The sequence below is a fragment of the Thalassophryne amazonica genome, chromosome 4 (genome assembly GCF_902500255.1).
Source record: "Thalassophryne amazonica chromosome 4, fThaAma1.1, whole genome shotgun sequence".
Classification (NCBI taxonomy): Eukaryota; Metazoa; Chordata; class Actinopteri; order Batrachoidiformes; family Batrachoididae; genus Thalassophryne; species Thalassophryne amazonica.
The window spans coordinates 82,901,615-82,919,558 of record NC_047106.1 but is presented as its reverse complement, the minus strand read 5'-3'; the positions used below and the strand labels follow the sequence as shown (position 1 = coordinate 82,919,558).

The 17,944-nt window shown below is 42.1% G+C and overlaps 1 protein-coding gene across 1 annotated transcript in view; it reads left to right on the top strand.

Annotated features, from left to right (window-relative positions):
- gdpd1 (glycerophosphodiester phosphodiesterase domain containing 1) overlaps window positions 1-17,944 on the top strand; it is a 72,275-nt gene that overhangs the window by 24,100 nt on the left and 30,231 nt on the right. The window contains exon 5 of the mRNA XM_034168177.1: window positions 17,605-17,650. Coding sequence (XP_034024068.1) covers window positions 17,605-17,650 — 46 coding nt within the window. The remainder of the gene's footprint in view (window positions 1-17,604; window positions 17,651-17,944) is intronic.

Sequence of the window (17,944 nt, the reverse complement as noted above, 5' to 3'; positions counted from 1 at the left end):
ACCTCGCAGTCAATGTGAGTCACTGATTTGAACATGCAGGTCTTTCAACCAGATGATGTACGGTGCCGTGACATGTCAATAATCTGTGTCCAATCACATTTCAGGGGAGTCTAGTGAAACCTCGGCCTCTGCTCTAGCTCCACCCATGCCAGGAAGTGTTCAACTTTCCTGTTTCACTGTGACTGAAAAGTTGTCACTTCATGTTTGAGTGTGAGCTTGCCACCTGAGTTCCCACAATATTCCATGTGGATCTTGTCTGTCAATCCAGGAAGTGTTTGACATTTGAACATTTCCTGTTTTACTGTGGATTTGAACAATTGGCACTTCCTGTTTGGGCACCCTGTACCATGAATGAGCTTCGCGACACTTCACGACACTTCGCTCAATATAATATTGCTGAGGTATTCCAAAGGGAGAAGATCAAAATTATTTTATGCCGGCCACAAACAGGAAACTTGTCACTAACCCACTGCAAAAGAATATTTTTCCTTGCTGCAAACGTTAAAATATTATACCGTCTTTTATCAGTTACTGTTTTCATATATTTGCTTGGCAGTTCCAGAATCATAGTCATAGGGTCCATTTTCTATAGTAATATGGAATATTTTCTCAATTTCACCAGTTATTTCCACCAAATATCTTTGAAGCTTCTGACAAGACCAAAAACAGTTGAGTTTAAGGGAGGAAGCTTTTGAAAATTCAAGCTAAAAATTGGCCATTCTAGGGTACCCAAAGGGAAAAGCCAGGTACGACAGCCCAAGTCCCTCATCATGTCCAGAAGGCCTGGGAAGTTTGTTGAGTGGGCAATCTCATTCTGGGTTAGCCAGTAATGGCCCTCAGTGAGGCAGTCGGAGTCCGTGGACATTTTTAAGTCAAGACTTAAAACCTATTTTTATTCTCTTTCTTATGAGTAGCTTTTATTTTATGTTTTATTCTTTTACTTCTGTTTTTAATTAGGTATTTGAATTTTTTATTTTTATTTATTTATTTTAATTTTTTTATGTTGAACTGTTCTGTGTGAGGCACCTTGAGACGGCTTTTGTTGTAATTTGGTGCTTTATAAGCTGATTAAGTTGAAATTGAACAACATTTTATTGAGTCTTAAAGTAAACAAACATGAAATTGGTTACTGGATCCTTAAACTCTGGACATAATAAACTCTACATGGTGGATCCTTGATCTCTGGACATAAACAGAAATAAAATCTGTTAGTTTTTGTCAAAAGCATTTCCTTTCAGACATTATTATTGGCATGAATGTCTTTCCATACCTATGAGCTGAGCTCTTGCAGCTGTGCTGCAGGTCAGGTTTATAAAGAATGCAAGACGTCTCATTTTGGGAGGAAAAAAACATTTTAGTAGTTTTGTAGTTTATTGTCTGTATTGCAACGTTTGTAAGAGGGTGTCATTTATTTAAAGCTGCGATTCGTTTTAAAGTTATTAATTCCGAGTGGACTCTGTCTCAGCAGAGAGCCACGCAGCGTTTAAAGCTGTGATAACGGAATGGAAGATGATAAGTCCTGCTTAATTTGAAAAAATAAAGGTACAAAGTTAGCTCTATATAATTGGTCAAAGGATGGAGTAATAAAAATTCCAGATATTCAAACCCATCAGGAAACCATTTAAAGGAAAGAGAGGACCTATAGTTGATATTATTGAAAGAGAACCAAGGGGCATAGCCTCAGATTTGGCCAAATTAATCCTATAACCAGAAAATCTACTAAATCTGTCAATCACATCAATAAGACCTAGTATAGATGTTTCAGGGTTGGTCAGGAGAATTAGAACATCATCTGCATACATTGTTATTTTATGACACAGCTGTCTGATCTCTAAAGTGCGTATTGCAGGTGTCGTCCTTATAGCCTCAAGTAAAAGGGGTAATAGAGGACAACCCTGCATCACACCTCTGTAAGTATAAAAGTTGTCAGACCGGACTCTGTTAGTCAAAACCGCTACTTGTGGGCTAGTATATATAATTTTAACCCATTTTTCAAATTCTCCCCCAGCCCAAATGTACCCAATGTGTACAATAAGAACGACCACTCAATTTGGTCGAATGCTTTCTCTGCATCGAGGGAAAGCACCAGATCACAACTAGAATTTGTTTAAACACTTGAATCGCGTTTTAACAATTGTTTGACATTATCAACCGAATTCCGGCCCTTAATAAAAACCCGTCTGGTCTTCCTTCACCAATGTTGGCAAAAGATTCTCCAAACAAAAGACTAAGATTTTAGAGAGCAGCTTCCTATCTACATTTTAAAGGGCTACAGGCCTAGAAGATGTGCAAAATTCAGGACACTTCCCTTTTTTCAAAATTAAAAATATACTAGCCTCCCTCAACGTCTTTGGGAATTAGCCTACAGCAAAAGAGTAATGGACATATCCCACAAAGGTTCTCCCAGAATATTTTGAAACTTTATAAAATTTGCAAGAGAAGTCATCGGGCCCTGGTGACTTTCCATTTTGTAGTGTTTCAATAGCTCTGATCACTTCAGTTTTTGTTATAGGAGCATTAAGCGCAAACTTTTGCTATTCTGACAAAGTTGGTAAATTAAGTTGAGTAAAATGTTATCCATTAATTGTTCCCATCTAACACTTGTTTTCCGAAGAGTACAATTTTTTTAATAAAAATTCTTAAAACAGTCGCTTATAAGTCCATTTTCGTGAAACTTATGGCCTTCTTCATCAGATACAGCCACAATAGTTTCTGATTCTGCATGCTTCGTAAGAAAATAAGACAGACATTTCCCCGCTTTATCTCCTTGTTCATAAAACCTTTGTCTCGTATACTTAATTTTCTTCTCTGCATCCCTAGTAAAAAGGTAATTTAAAGTACTCGTAGACCTAAGTGTAGTAATTTCCTGCCACAGTGATGGTGAAGGAGAACGAATATATGGTTTTTCCTTATCTGTTAGCTCACTCTAAAAGTTTTTGTTTCTCCCCTCTTTGACACTTCTTTGTGAAATATGAAACAATTAGCCCTCTTGCATAAGCCTTACATGTTCCCAAAAAATAGAGGCATTGCTGGCTGAGGGAGTATTCATTTTCAGAAATACTTTAAATCAGTAGAAAAGTAAGATATAAATTTCTCATCTTTAAGAATATCCATCCATCCATCCATCCATCCATCCATCCATCCATCCATTTTCTTCGCTTTATCCGGAGTCGGGTCGCGGGGGCAGCAGCTCAAGCAAAGCCGCCTAGACCTCCAGATCCACACACACCTCCCCAGCTTCTCCGGGGGAACCCCAAGGCGTTCCCAAGCCAGCCGAGAGATGTAGTCCCTCCAGCGTGTCCTGGGTTCTTCCCCGGGGCCTCCTCTCAGTGGGACGTGCCGGAACACCTCTCCAGCAAGGCGTCCAGGGGGCATCCGGAAAAGATGCCCGAGCCACCTCAACTGACTCCTTTCGATGTGGAGGAGCCGCGGCTTGACTCCGAGCTCCTCCCGAGTGACCGAGCTCCTCACCCTATCTCTAAGGGAGCGCCCAGCCACCCTGCGGAGGAAACTCATCCCGGCCGCTTGTGCTCGCGATCTCGTTCTTTCAGTCATGAGCCAAATTTCATGACCATAGGTGAGGATCAGAACATAGATCGATCGGTAAATCGAGAGCTTTGCCCCCTGCTCAGCTCTCTCTTCACCACGTACGGTCTGATACAGCGACTGCATCACTGCCAGATGCTGCACCGATCCGTCTGTCGATCTCATGCTCCATCTGTCCCTCACTCGTGAACAAGACCCCGAGATACTTAAACTCCTCCACTTGAGGCAAGGACACTCCACCGACCTGAAGAGGGCAAAGCACCTTTTTCCAGTTGAGAACCATGGCCTCGGATTTGGAGGTGCTGATTTTCATCCTGGATGCTTCACACTCGGCTGCAAATCACCCCAGTGCATGCTGAAGGTCCTGATTTGACGAAGCCAACAGAACCACATCATCCGCAAACAGCAGAGACTGTGTCCCCAAACCAGACCCCCCTCTACACCCTGGCTGCGCCTAGAAATTCTGTCCATAAAAATAATGAACAGAACCGGTGACAAAGGGCAGCCCTGGCGGAGTCCAACGTGCACTGGAAACAGGTTTGACTTACTACCGACAGTGCGAACCAAGCTGCTGCTGCGGTCGTACAGGGACTCAGGGACTGGATAGCCCTTAGCAAAGGACCCCGGACCCCGTACTCCCGGAGCACCCCCCACAGGGTGCCCTGAGGGACACAGTCGAACGCCTTCTCCAGATCTACAAAAACACATGTGGACTGGTTGGGCGAACTCCATGAACCCTCGAGCACCCGATGGAGTGTGTAGAGCTGGTTCAGTGTGCTGCGGACCAGGACGAAAACCACACTGCTCCTGCTGAATCCGAGGTTCGACCATCGGTCAAATTCTCCTCTCCAGTACTCTGGAATAGACCTTACCGGGGAGGCTGAGCAGTGTGATCCCCCTATAGTTGGAACACACCCTCCAGTCCCCCTTCTTAAACAGAGGGACCACCACCCCAGTCTGCCAATCCAGAGGCACTGTCCCCCGATCGCCATGCAATGTTGCAGAGGTGTGTCAGCCAAGACAGTCCCACAACATCCAGAGACTTAAGGTACTCAGGACGGATTTCATCCACCCCAGGAACCTTGCCACCGAGGAGCTTTCTAACCACCTCGGTGACTTCGGCCTGGGTAATGGATGAGTCCGCCTCTGAGTCCCCATTCTCTGCTTCCTCTTTGGAAGACGTGATGATGGGATTGAGGAGATCCTCGAAGTATTCCTTCCACCGCCCAACAACATCCCCAGTCAGGGTCAACAGCTCCCCACCCGCATCGTAAACAGTGCTGGTGGAGAGCTGCTTCCACCTCCTGAGGCGCCGGACGATTTGCCAGAATCTGTTCGAGGCCAACCGATAGTCCTCCTCCATGGCCTCCCCGAACTCCTCCCAGACCCGAGTTTTTGCCTCTGCGAACGCACGGGCTGCAGCACGCCATTTTTAATCCAGTTTTAATGTCCTTAATCCGTGTGATACTGATAGAATCTTCACCGAAAGCCATCTGAATCTTCCAAATGGTTTCCATCTGGCTGTCTGGCAGAGTTTCTGAAAAGATTTTCATGGAACAAAGCGGCAGTCGCTCCGCCATTCCTAAACAATAAAAATCCGAGGAGGGGGGTGGACCAGTGCTCACTCAAAACCTGCCCACAGGCGAATGACGCAACCGACAGGTGTGAAAATACTCACGCATGCGCTATGAAGGTTCAAGCTTGTCTGATGCAAGCGCACATGATTCAAATCCATATAGTTTTTGAAAAAAATAAAAAGGTCGGATACTTTTCTAACAGACCTCGTATACAGATGGAATCAAATCCCACTAAATTACCTTTTGCTCTTGGTAAATCTTATTGTGTATGGAAACCTCACCTGTTTGCAGTTCCACGTCCTACAACACTACATACTTGACACACCACAAATTGCATATTCATGAAGGAAAATGTTTTAGATGGACGATGCGTGGCGTTTTGCACATTGAAAAGATTCATTCTTCCATGTGCACAGTTATAGTCCAGCAGCTTAACTGTAATATGTATAAGAATCGTTCAGTTTGTGATAATAGCATGAAATTTGGTACACATATAGCCAAAGGCATATCGAAAAGATTTGGATATGGAGGCATCATGAATTTTCAACATGGCGCCCGTGGCAGCTATTTTTCAAAATGGCCGCCAGAAACAACAGTTTTCTTATGAGTGATGGATATAATGTGATATTGTACACAGAATTCGATTAATTAATTACCATAAGTGCTTGCTAATGTGTTTTTTTTTTTTGGATTAGACATTTTCATTAAAAATTCAAAATGGTCGCCATTGTTTCCAGACTGGTTAGATACGGATAAACTCTGTGTTGAATTATAATTTTTTGTGATGCATAATTTCAGTTAATTTCAGAAGACATATATTAAGTGAGGCCAAATCTAGGGTCTATCACAAGGAAGACTATTCACACTCGCCTTCACAGAAGCAGAGGGCAGTGCATTGTAACTGAGCTTTTTTGCACTTGCAATGCCCAACACAACCCTTCTTACATTTGCAAGTTACAAGTTCATAACTGGACTGGCCTGCATCTGGTAGGCATGTCCAGAAGGGTTCATAGTCTCCCTCAGATGTCTTTGACCAACCAGCACTTGACCCCACACATGACCTCCTTAGTATACTGCTCTCTTGACATGCTCTTCCAGGGCAGCCTTGGTCGGAGGGATTGATTCTGCATTGTGGGTCTTGGCGAATAACTTCCTTCTTGCCGTATCTATTTCTGTGCAAGTGCTGGTTCGGTCATAGAGTAGGACCATTAAATGGTTTTGCCTCACCAAACATGTGACGGCGGACTATCTGTGCAGCATGTGCAATGTGCATAGCATCTTCATTGTTATCCTGCTCACAGGCTTTGACAAGAGCAGTGCCGATGTCATCTTCAAAGGCCATCAGGACATCTCTTCCCTTCGTGTAAGCTTGCATATCTGGGAACTCAGCAAGACCTTTCTCTTTCAGCCGTGTAGAGCTAATTCTGCTCTCAACCTCAACTCCTAACTGTTCCATTCGTGACTTGTAGAGCTGGGAAAGCTCCGCTAGTTTGAATACTGGTGCTGACCCATCATGTCTGGTCTCCTCGATGTAAAGCACCAACTCAGCAAAAGCAACACCAGAGGTTGATGCTGCATGTCCCTTGCTATTACCTTCAAGACCTTCCAGGTTAACTTTTCTGGCACGATTATAGAGACCTGCTAGGCATCTGGAGTGATACTTAGCTTCAATTGCCACCATGTCCCCAGCACTAAGTCGTCCAAGTAATTCTGTGTCTTGAAGCAGGGTTGCGGCAGCACGCACCCGATTGTCTACTTGAAATGTTGCAGCCTCGTGAAGGCCTTCATTGCCAGCAGGCTGTCTGCAGAAGAAACAGATGTCCTATCTCATTTCAGGAGTCTGACTTGGTTGGGATCTTCTGAGTTTGGATTCTGACTGTTGATCAAGACTTTCGCTGCATGCTCGCTTTTTTGCCCTTTTCAACATGTTTCATTGTACTTCAGCCTGCATGTATGATGATATTGAGCTTTGTTCACAACCATGTCTGCTTCAATACCATGACCCTCATCCAGTCTTCCAATAGGAAATGTTGAAGGGAGCTGGCCAAGTTCATTGAACTGGATTAAATGCTCTGCAAGTGAAGTATATCCACTCCCCTTGTCTTCTTGCTTAGACTGCAAAGGACATCTCAATGCCTCTGTTGTGTGCTCTTGGCAAATAATACAGAGCTTCCAGTCAGTCTTGGCTGCGCAAGAAGTTGATGGTCCTTGACCGTCAAAATTCACAAGTTGTAATTTCTTTGACATTTTCTCAAAAAAAAAAAATGTTTGCAGTAGAGGCCAAGGGTTTATTCTTTTACCACCGTTTACTACCAGGGACAACAGTAACACATTTGTGTATGGGATACAACTAGGTTTGGACAAGGAAATTGCCCTACACATAGCCCGATCATTCATCCAATGCCATTTCATTCCTGTGCAATCTGTACACCATCCGGGTAACAATATGAAAGTCATATAAAGCCCCATTACCCTTGGCTCGGCTCTCCCGCGCTGGCACATTCTGTCCATTCAGGTGCGGCTATCTAACTACATCTAAATTAATAAACTATTAAGTAGATGTGGGGCTAACATAGTAGAGAAGCTTGAATCTTCGACTGGACTGGGTTACTTGACGTGAGGACATTTCGCTTCAAATCACAGACGCTTCCTCAGCTAAAATTCTTGCTCTGGTAGTCTGACTTCTGTCTTGACTCTTGTAGAGAAGAATAAACCAGAAGCCAACAAAAGCTGGAGTTTTTAACCTAACCAGACCCCTCCTACCGAGAGGCCGACTGCTATAGGCTAGTGACTAAACAATAGCTCTAATTAGCACCTATTGTGCTCTAGTTAGCACTCTCCTAATGATGGGATGGAAGCCTCCCCTGATGGCTCCCTTGACGACTCTCCTGATGACGTGAATGACTCATTACCATGAACAAAAGACTGAAACTGCTTTGACGTGAGTACCCCATTGTAAACGGGACAAAGCGTGTCTGAGACCCGCCCCCCGGTTAAGGCTGGGTTTCAACTGTTTTACAAAGAGTGCTTCCTTGACACCTCTCTCAAACCATTTCTTCTCTCTGCCTAAGATTTTAACTTCCTTGTCCTCAGACGTGTGGTTAGTGTCTTTCAGGTAACTTGAACACAAGCTCGGGGTGATCAGGACTCTTCAACACAGAGCCCTACAGGTGCCCACAACTGCAGAGGGAAGGGCTACAGAACAACAACTTGTACGGAAAGCCCTCACAGTATGTGGGTACCCACGATGGTCCCTGGACAAAGTGCAGAAGTCCCAGAAAACAAAGAGACCAGATAGACAGGAGACGGAGACAAGAAGAAGAGGAGTGTCTCTCCCTTATTTAGCAGGAGTAGGGGAAAAACTACAGAGGATCTTCAGACAGCACAAAATCCCAGTTTACTTTAAACCGGTTAACACCTTGAGACAGAAATTAGTTCACCCTAAGGACAGGATCCCTAGTTACAAACAGAGCAATGTAGTGTATTATATCAGATGTCAGGAAAACTGTAGTGAACACTACATAGGTGAGACTAAGCAACCTTTAAACAAGAGGCTATACCAGCACCGCAGAGAGGTCGCCAGTGGACCTCAGTCTGCAGTTCATCTCCCCTGTTTACAATGGGGTACTCAGGTCAAAGCAGTTTCAGTCTTTTGTTCATGGAAATGAGTCATTCACGTCATCAGGAGAGTCGTCAAGGGAGCCATCAGGGGAGGCTTCCATCCCATCATTAGGAGAGTGCTAACTAGAGCACAGTAGGTGCTAATTAGAGCTATTGTTTAGTCACTAGCCTATAGCAGTCGGCTTCTCGGTAGGAGGGGTCTGGTTAGGTTAAAAACTCCAGCTTTTGATGGCTTCTGGTTTATTCTTCTCTACAAGAGTCAAGACAGAAGTCAGACTACCAGAGCAAGAATTTTAGCTGAGGAAGCTTCTGTGATTTGAAGCGAAACGTCCTCACGTCAAGCAACCCAGTCCAGTCGAAGATTCAAGCTTCTCTACTATGGAAACCACCTGGACAACTGAGAGCCTACACAGAAACATGTGGGGTTAACATTAGATAGCATTTAGGAAACTAAACTACACTATCACTAAACTATCACCACAACCAGCACATTACAGAAAATATGGCATTATTAAGACTAGAGGAGTGTATTTAGCTGGCACTGAACCCCATGCTGAGTTTCACAGCAGTGGTGTCGCCAGTGTGCCCTGGCTGTGCTTTGACATCCACTCTATTACATTTCCATTCATTGAATGGTTCAGTTCTTGCAGATATGGGGATTTTTACTTTATTGTTCAACATTTTAATTCCAATAAAATGTATAATAGCTCTATTTACATGCAATTATACATTTTATTGTGGGCCATATGGCCGCCATTTTGAGAGAAACAATGGTCATGTTCAGTTGTGAGGCGTCTGGCCAATTTTAAGTTCAGAATTTGAATTCTGCATCATAAACGATGACTGATTTGACACTGAGATCATACATATCAGACCGTCATACAAGTGACGGCTGCCATCTTGGGAAATGGCGGCCATCTTGAATATGAAATGACAACTTTTCAATTATCCTATAGACATTTACCAAGTACAATATATGGTAAATATGTCTAAAATATCATACTATGTCCTTCACTCATAAGAAAACAGGCGTTGCTGTTGGCCATTTTGAAAAATGGCTGCCATGGGCGCCATGTTGAAAATTCATAATGCCTCCATATCCAAATCTTTTCGGTACACCTTTGGCTATATGTGTACCAAATTTCATGCTTTTATCACAAACTGAACAATTCAAATTTGGTTATCTGCTGCACTATAAAATTGGTGAATTTATTCACCAATTTTATTCACTTTATACATGCTTCCCTTGGGCAGTATTAATCAATCAATCAATCAATTTTTTTATATAGCGCCAAATCACAACAAACAGCTGCCCCAAGGCGCTTTATATTGTAAGGCAAGGCCATACAATAATTATGTAAAACCCCAACGGTCAAAACGACCCCCTGTGAGCAAGCACTTGGCTACAGTGGGAAGGAAAAACTCCCTTTTAACAGGAAGAAACCTCCAGCAGAACCAGGCTCAGGGAGGGGCAGTCTTCTGCTGGGACTGGTTGGGGCTGAGGGAGAGAACCAGGAAAAAGACATGCTGTGGAGGGGAGCAGAGATCGATCACTAATGATTAAATGCAGAGTGGTGCATACAGAGCAAAAAGAAAAAGAAACAGTGCATCATGGGAACCCCCCAGCAGTCTACGTCTATAGCAGCATAACTAAGGGATGGTTCAGGGTCACCTGATCCAGCCCTAACTATAAGCTTTAGCAAAAAGGAAAGTTTTAAGCCTAATCTTAAAAGTAGAGAGGGTGTCTGTCTCCCTGATCTGAATTGGGAGCTGGTTCCACAGGAGAGGAGCCTGAAAGCTGAAGGCTCTGCCTCCCATTCTACTCTTACAAACCCTAGGAACTACAAGTAAGCCTGCAGTCTGAGAGCGAAGCGCTCTATTGGGGTAATATGGTACTACGAGGTCCCTAAGATAAGATGGGACCTGATTATTCAAAACCTTATAAGTAAGAAGAAGAATTTTAAATTCTATTCTAGAATTAACAGGAAGCCAATGAAGAGAGGCCAATATGGGTGAGATATGCTCTCTCCTTCTAGTCCCCGTCAGTACTCTAGCTGCAGCATTTTGAATTAACTGAAGGCTTTTTAGGGAACTTTTAGGACAACCTGATAATAATGAATTACAATAGTCCAGCCTAGAGGAAATAAATGCATGAATTAGTTTTTCAGCATCACTCTGAGACAAGACCTTTCTGATTTTAGAGATATTGCGTAAATGCAAAAAAGCAGTCCTACATATTTGTTTAATATGCACTTTGAATGACATATCCTGATCAAAAATGACTCCAAGATTTCTCACAGTATTACTAGAGGTCAGGGTAATGCCATCCAGAGTAAGGATCTGGTTAGACACCATGTTTCTAAGATTTGTGGGGCCAAGTACAATAACTTCAGTTTTATCTGAGTTTAAAAGCAGGAAATTAGAGGTCATCCATGTCTTTATGTCTGTAAGACAATCCTGCAGTTTAGCTAATTGGTGTGTGTCCTCTGGCTTCATGGATAGATAAAGCTGGGTATCATCTGCGTAACAATGAAAATTTAAGCAATACCGTCTAATAATACTGCCTAAGGGAAGCATGTATAAAGTGAATAAAATTGGTCCTAGCACAGAACCTTGTGGAACTCCATAATTAACTTTAGTCTGTGAAGAAGATTCCCCATTTACATGAACAAATTGTAATCTATTAGACAAATATGATTCAAACCACCGCAGCGCAGTGCCTTTAATACCTATGGCATGCTCTAATCTCTGTAATAAAATTTTATGGTCAACAGTATCAAAAGCAGCACTGAGATCTAACAGAACAAGCACAGAGATGAGTCCACTGTCCGAGGCCATAAGAAGATCATTTGTAACCTTCACTAATGCTGTTTCTGTACTATGATGAATTCTAAAACCTGACTGAAACTCTTCAAATAGACCATTCCTCTGCAGATGATCAGTTAGCTGTTTTACAACTACCCTTTCAAGAATTTTTGAGAGAAAAGGAAGGTTGGAGATTGGCCTATAATTAGCTAAGATAGCTGGGTCAAGTGATGGCTTTTTAAGTAATGGTTTAATTACTGCCACCTTAAAAGCCTGTGGTACATAGCCAACTAACAAAGATAGATTGATCATATTTAAGATCGAAGCATTAAATAATGGTAGGGCTTCCTTGAGCAGCCTGGTAGGAATGGGGTCTAATAAACATGTTGATGGTTTGGATGAAGTAACTAATGAGAATAACTCAGACAGAACAATCGGAGAGAAAGAGTCTAACCAAATACCGGCATCACTGAAAGCAGCCAAAGATAACGATACGTCTTTGGGATGGTTATGAGTAATTTTTTCTCTAATAGTTAAAATTTTGTTAGCAAAGAAAGTCATGAAGTCATTACTAGTTAAAGTTAATGGAATACTCAGCTCAATAGAGCTCTGACTCTTTGTCAGCCTGGCTACAGTGCTGAAAAGAAACCTGGGGTTGTTCTTATTTTCTTCAATTAGTGATGAGTAGAAAGATGTCCTAGCTTTACGAAGGGCTTTTTTATAGAGCAACAGACTCTTTTTCCAGGCTAAGTGAAGATCTTCTAAATTAGTGAGACGCCATTTCCTCTCCAACTTACGGGTTATCTGCTTTAAGCTACGAGTTTGTGAGTTATACCACGGAGTCAGACACTTCTGATTTAAAGCTCTCTTTTTCAGAGGAGCTACAGCATCCAAAGTTGTCTTCAATGAGGATGTAAAACTATTGACGAGATACTCTATCTCCCTTACAGAGTTTAGGTAGCTACTCTGCACTGTGTTGGTATATGGCATTAGAGAACATAAAGAAGGAATCATATCCTTAAACCTAGTTACAGCGCTTTCTGAAAGACTTCTAGTGTAATGAAACTTATTCCCCACTGCTGGGTAGTCCATCAGAGTAAATGTAAATGTTATTAAGAAATGATCAGACAGAAGGGAGTTATCAGGGAATACTGTTAAGTCTTCTATTTCCATACCATAAGTCAGAACAAGATCTAAGATATGATTAAAGTGGTGGGTGGACTCATTTACTTTTTGAGCAAAGCCAATAGAGTCTAATAATAGATTAAATGCAGTGTTGAGGCTGTCATTCTCAGCATCTGTGTGGATGTTAAAATCGCCCACTATAATTATCTTATCTGAGCTAAGCACTAAGTCAGACAAAAGGTCTGAAAATTCACAGAGAAACTCACAGTAACGACCAGGTGGACGATAGATAATAACAAATAAAACTGGTTTTTGGGACTTCCAATTTGGATGGACAAGACTAAGAGACAAGCTTTCAAATGAATTAAAGCTCTGTCTGGGTTTTGGATTAATTAATAAGCTGGAATGGAAGATTGCTGCTAATCCTCCACCCCGGCCCGTGCTACGAGCATTCTGACAGTTAGTGTGACTCGGGGGTGTTGACTCATTTAAACTAACATATTCATCCTGCTGTAACCAGGTTTCTGTTAGGCAGAATAAATCAATATGTTGATCAATTATTATATCATTTACCAACAGGGACTTAGAAGAGAGAGACCTAATGTTTAATAGACCACATTTAACTGTTTTAGTCTGTGGTGCAGTTGAAGGTGCTATATTATTTTTTCTTTTTGAATTTTTATGCTTAAATAGATTTTTGCTGGTTATTGGTAGTCTGGGAGCAGGCACCGTCTCTACGGGGATGGGGTAATGAGGGGATGGCAGGGGGAGAGAAGCTGCAGAGAGGTGTGTAAGACTACAACTCTGCTTCCTGGTCCCAACCCTGGATAGTCACGGTTTGGAGGATTTAAGAAAATTGGCCAGATTTCTAGAAATGAGAGCTGCTCCATCCAAAGTGGGATGGCTGCCGTCTCTCCTAACAAGACCAGGTTTTCCCCAGAAGCTTTGCCAATTATCTATGAAGCCCACCTCATTTTTTGGACACCACTCAGACAGCCAGCAATTCAAGGAGAACATGCGGCTAAACATGTCACTCCCGGTCTGATTGGGGAGGGGCCCAGAGAAAACTACAGAGTCCGACATTGTTTTTGCAAAGTTACACACCGATTCAATGTTAATTTTAGTGACCTCCGATTGGCGTAACCGGGTGTCATTACTGCCGACGTGAATTACAATCTTACCAAATTTACGCTTAGCCTTAGCCAGCAGTTTCAAATTTCCTTCAATGTCGCCTGCTCTGGCCCCCGGAAGACAATTGACTATGGTTGCTGGTGTCGCTAACTTCACATTTCTCAAAACAGAGTCGCCAATAACCAGAGTTTGATCCTCGGCGGGTGTATCGTCGAGTGGGGAAAAACGGTTAAAGATGTGAACGGGTTGGCGGTGTACACGGGGCTTCTGTTTAGGGCTACGCTTCCTCCTCACAGTCACCCAGTCGGCCTGCTTTCCCGGCTGCTCGGGATCTGCCAGGGGGGAACTAACGGCGGCCTAAGCTACCTTGGTCCGCACCGACTACAGGGGCCTTGCTAGCTGTAGAATTTTCCACGGTGCGGAGCCGAGTCTCCAATTCGCCCAGCCTGGCCTCCAAAGCTACGAATAAGCTACACTTATTACAAGTACCATTACTGCTAAAGGAGGCCGAGGAATAACTAAACATTTCACACCCAGAGCAGAAAAGTGCGGGAGAGACAGGAGAAGCCGCCATGCTAAATCGGCTAAGAGCTAGTAGCTACGCTAAGCTAGCGGATTCCTAAAAACACGCAAAGCGAATAATGTGTAAATAATTTAGAGGTGATTCAGCAGAAGGAGTGCTTTAGTTAAGGCACGTAAAGATTACACTGGGAAACAAATCGTAATCTAGATAACTAGATCAATCTAACTGCGCAGATCAAACAGCTAACAGATACAGAAAAACACCGCTGTGCTCCGGAAACAAGAAGTGATACAATACCGCAGTGAGAGCCGACCACCAGTAGAGTCAAGTAAAAAAGTAAAAAAAAAAAAAAAAAAAAAAAAAAAAAATAAAAAGGTAAAAAAGTAAAAAAGTCTTGAAAAGACTATTAGTTCAAAGTCCAAAGCAGCAGGTAGCAGTCTCTGTGTAAACAGTCCCAACAGAGAGCCAAAATTCTGATGATTATTAGACGGTATTGCTTAAATTTTCATTGTTACGCAGATGATACCCAGCTTTATCTATCCATGAAGCCAGAGGATACGCACCAATTAGCTAAACTGCAGGATTGTCTTACAGACATAAAGACATGGATGACCTCTAATTTCCTGCTTTTAAACTCAGATAAAACTGAAGTTATTGTACTTGGCCCCACAAATCTTAGAAGCATGGTGTCTAACCAGATCGTTACTCTGGATGGCATTTCCCTGATCTCTAGTAATACTGTGAGAAATCTTGGAGTTATTTTTGATCAGGATATGTCATTCAAAGCGCATATTAAACAAATATGTAGGACTGCCTTTTTGCATTTACGCAATATCTCTAAAATCAGAAAGGTCTTGTCTCAGAGTGATGCTGAAAAACTAATTCATGCATTTGTTTCCTCTAGGCTGGACTATTGTAATTCATTATTATCAGGTTGTCCTAAAAGTTCCCTAAAAAGCCTTCAGTTGGTTCAGAATGCTGCAGCTAGAGTACTGACGGGGACTAGCAGGAGAGAGCATATCTCACCCGTGTTGGCCTCCCTTCATTGGCTTCCTGTTAATGCTAGAATAGAATTTAAAATTCTTCTTCTTACTTATAAGGTTTTGAATAATCAGGTCCCATCTTATCTTAGGGACCTCATAGTACCATATTACCCCATTAGAGCGCTTCGCTCTCAGACTGCGGGCTTACTTGTAGTTCCTAGGGTTTGTAAGAGTAGAATGGGAGGCAGAGCCTTCAGCTTTCAGGCTCCTCTCCTGTGGAACCAGCTCCCAATTCAGATCAGGGAGACAGATACCCTCTCTACTTTTAAGATTAGGCTTAAAACTTTCCTTTTCGCTAAGGCTTATAGTTAGGGCTGGATCGGGTGACCCTGGACCATCCCTTGGTTATGTTGCTTTAGACGTAGACTGTGTTTCATAATTATTGTATGGCCTTGCCTTGCAATGTGGAGCGCCTTGGGGCAACTGTTTGTTGTGATTTGGCGCTATACAAGAAAAAAGTTGATTGATTGATTGACTATTAGTAAATCAGTATCCTCATTTTTTTGCAGTAGCTATGGTGTTTGTGCATGTTTTTACACACATAATTCTTCGCTAAATCAGGCCCATCATGTTTACAATTTAGAGTTGTTTGTACCATGTGTAATTTCAAATCTTCAAAGTGTGACACTTATACACAATTATGCAAGTATTTTTTAAACAAAAATTCCTTAATATATCCTTTTTTTTCTACAAAAGCAATTAAATCTTGCATTATGTTTACTCGCTTCTTTGTAATTTGTCAGCTGTATGAAATGATTGGTGGAGTCCCGTTGGTCTACTGTGGGCCTGTAGGCCATAGTCCTGAATTCCTTGAAAGTGTCACTCCCATTTAGTGACATTTTAGTGAGTCATGAAGCTTAATCATCAGCAGTGTTGCCACAGTTACTTTGAAAAAGTAACTTAGTTACTTTACTGATTACTCAATTGTAAAAGTAACTAAGTTAGATTACTAGTTACTTTTTTAGTTACTTTCCCCAGCTGCCGACAACAACCCTCTGCCACCTCAACATGACAAAGATACCTGTTTTGCCAAAACTCACTTTATAGTCACCCTTTCTTGACTTCAATGAAAATAAATACTTGTTTTATAAAAAGTAAAATAAAGACGTCTTTCTTGACCTCATATTTAACTGTTGACAGCACTGTAACAGTAAAACTTGCAATTTCGAGCCTACATTGTTTATAAAGGTAACTATTAAATTCTAACATTTTTCTAACATTTAAATTCTCTCTAAACATTTTACTTGTCGAAATTATTATTATTTTAAGCAATATTAGTTGTAGTAAAAAACGGCTTCAAAATTGCACCTTTAATCTAGGGGTGTTGTGGGGGAGGGGGCACATCCTTGCCCCACACCCCCATTCCATCTAGATTCGCCCCTGCTTTGGCGTTTGAGCACAAAGAATGGATAACATTTATTTATGCAGAAAACAGGACCAGATTTACAGGTAAGAAAGTTTTATTGCGTTTTCACATCATGTGGTCCTCAGAAAGAGAGTTTAGGTGCATTTGAGTGGAAAATAGTGTTAGTTGTTGACGCGTCGCGGAGGATCAGCTGTTTTTAACGACCAGATACAGAGCGGCTCAGCTCAGAATTCTAAATAAAGGAGGAAAAAAGTATAAAAATGTCTTTGTAAAGCTCAGTGCAGGTGTGCTGATCACCGCGCTTTAAGAGGTGAGGACGAGTCGAGCAGCTGCAAAAAACCGCGGATTAAAAGCTCACAGCTTGCTTAAAGTGGGCAGTTCAGTCGAACCCCGACCTCCTGCCCACGGACCAAGTTTAATGCTGTTATCGACCCACAATGAAAAATAATAGTAACGCACAGTGACATGGAGAAGTAACTTTAATCTGATTACTGATTTGGAAAGATTAACGCGTTAGATTACTCGTTACTAAAAAAAGTGGTCAGATTAGAGTAACGCGTTACTAAGTAACGCGTTACCGGCATCACTGATCATCAGCGGGGAAGCATGTCACAATTTAGGTGACTTAAGAGCTAAACATGGCAATAACATATTTGTGTGTTTCAAAGGTTAAAGGTCACAACTACAGATAAGTTGTCTTATTAAAATGATGCTGATCAGTACCATTACATAATTCCATGCAAAGGTTATGTCATTCTTTTGAAGTCCTAAATGTGAACGCCCTTCATCATGCTCCACATGCTGTGTCTGAGCATGACTTGTGTGTTTGTTGGCTGTTAATCACCACCTGTTGTGTGCTCTTTCCAGGAGCTCCCTCCATACCTGTGCAAACTAGGTGTAACTTTTCAGAGGGGTGAGCATTACACACACACACACACACACACACACACACACACTCTGTCTTGTACTCAACAAAAATCCAAGTTTAACCAGGCAACAGATCAACAGATGCTGAGACACATCAGTGAGTTAGTTTTTATGTAAGTGTTGTGGATAATTGAATGGGAAGATATGTCCAAATTTTTGACTATGTAAAAATGCTTAAGTCATGATGCTTTTCATGCAGATTTTAATGTCAATGATTAGATTTGAAAATGAAATAGTCTTGGATCCAATAAGATAATTAATAAACTGCTTTTACATTTTC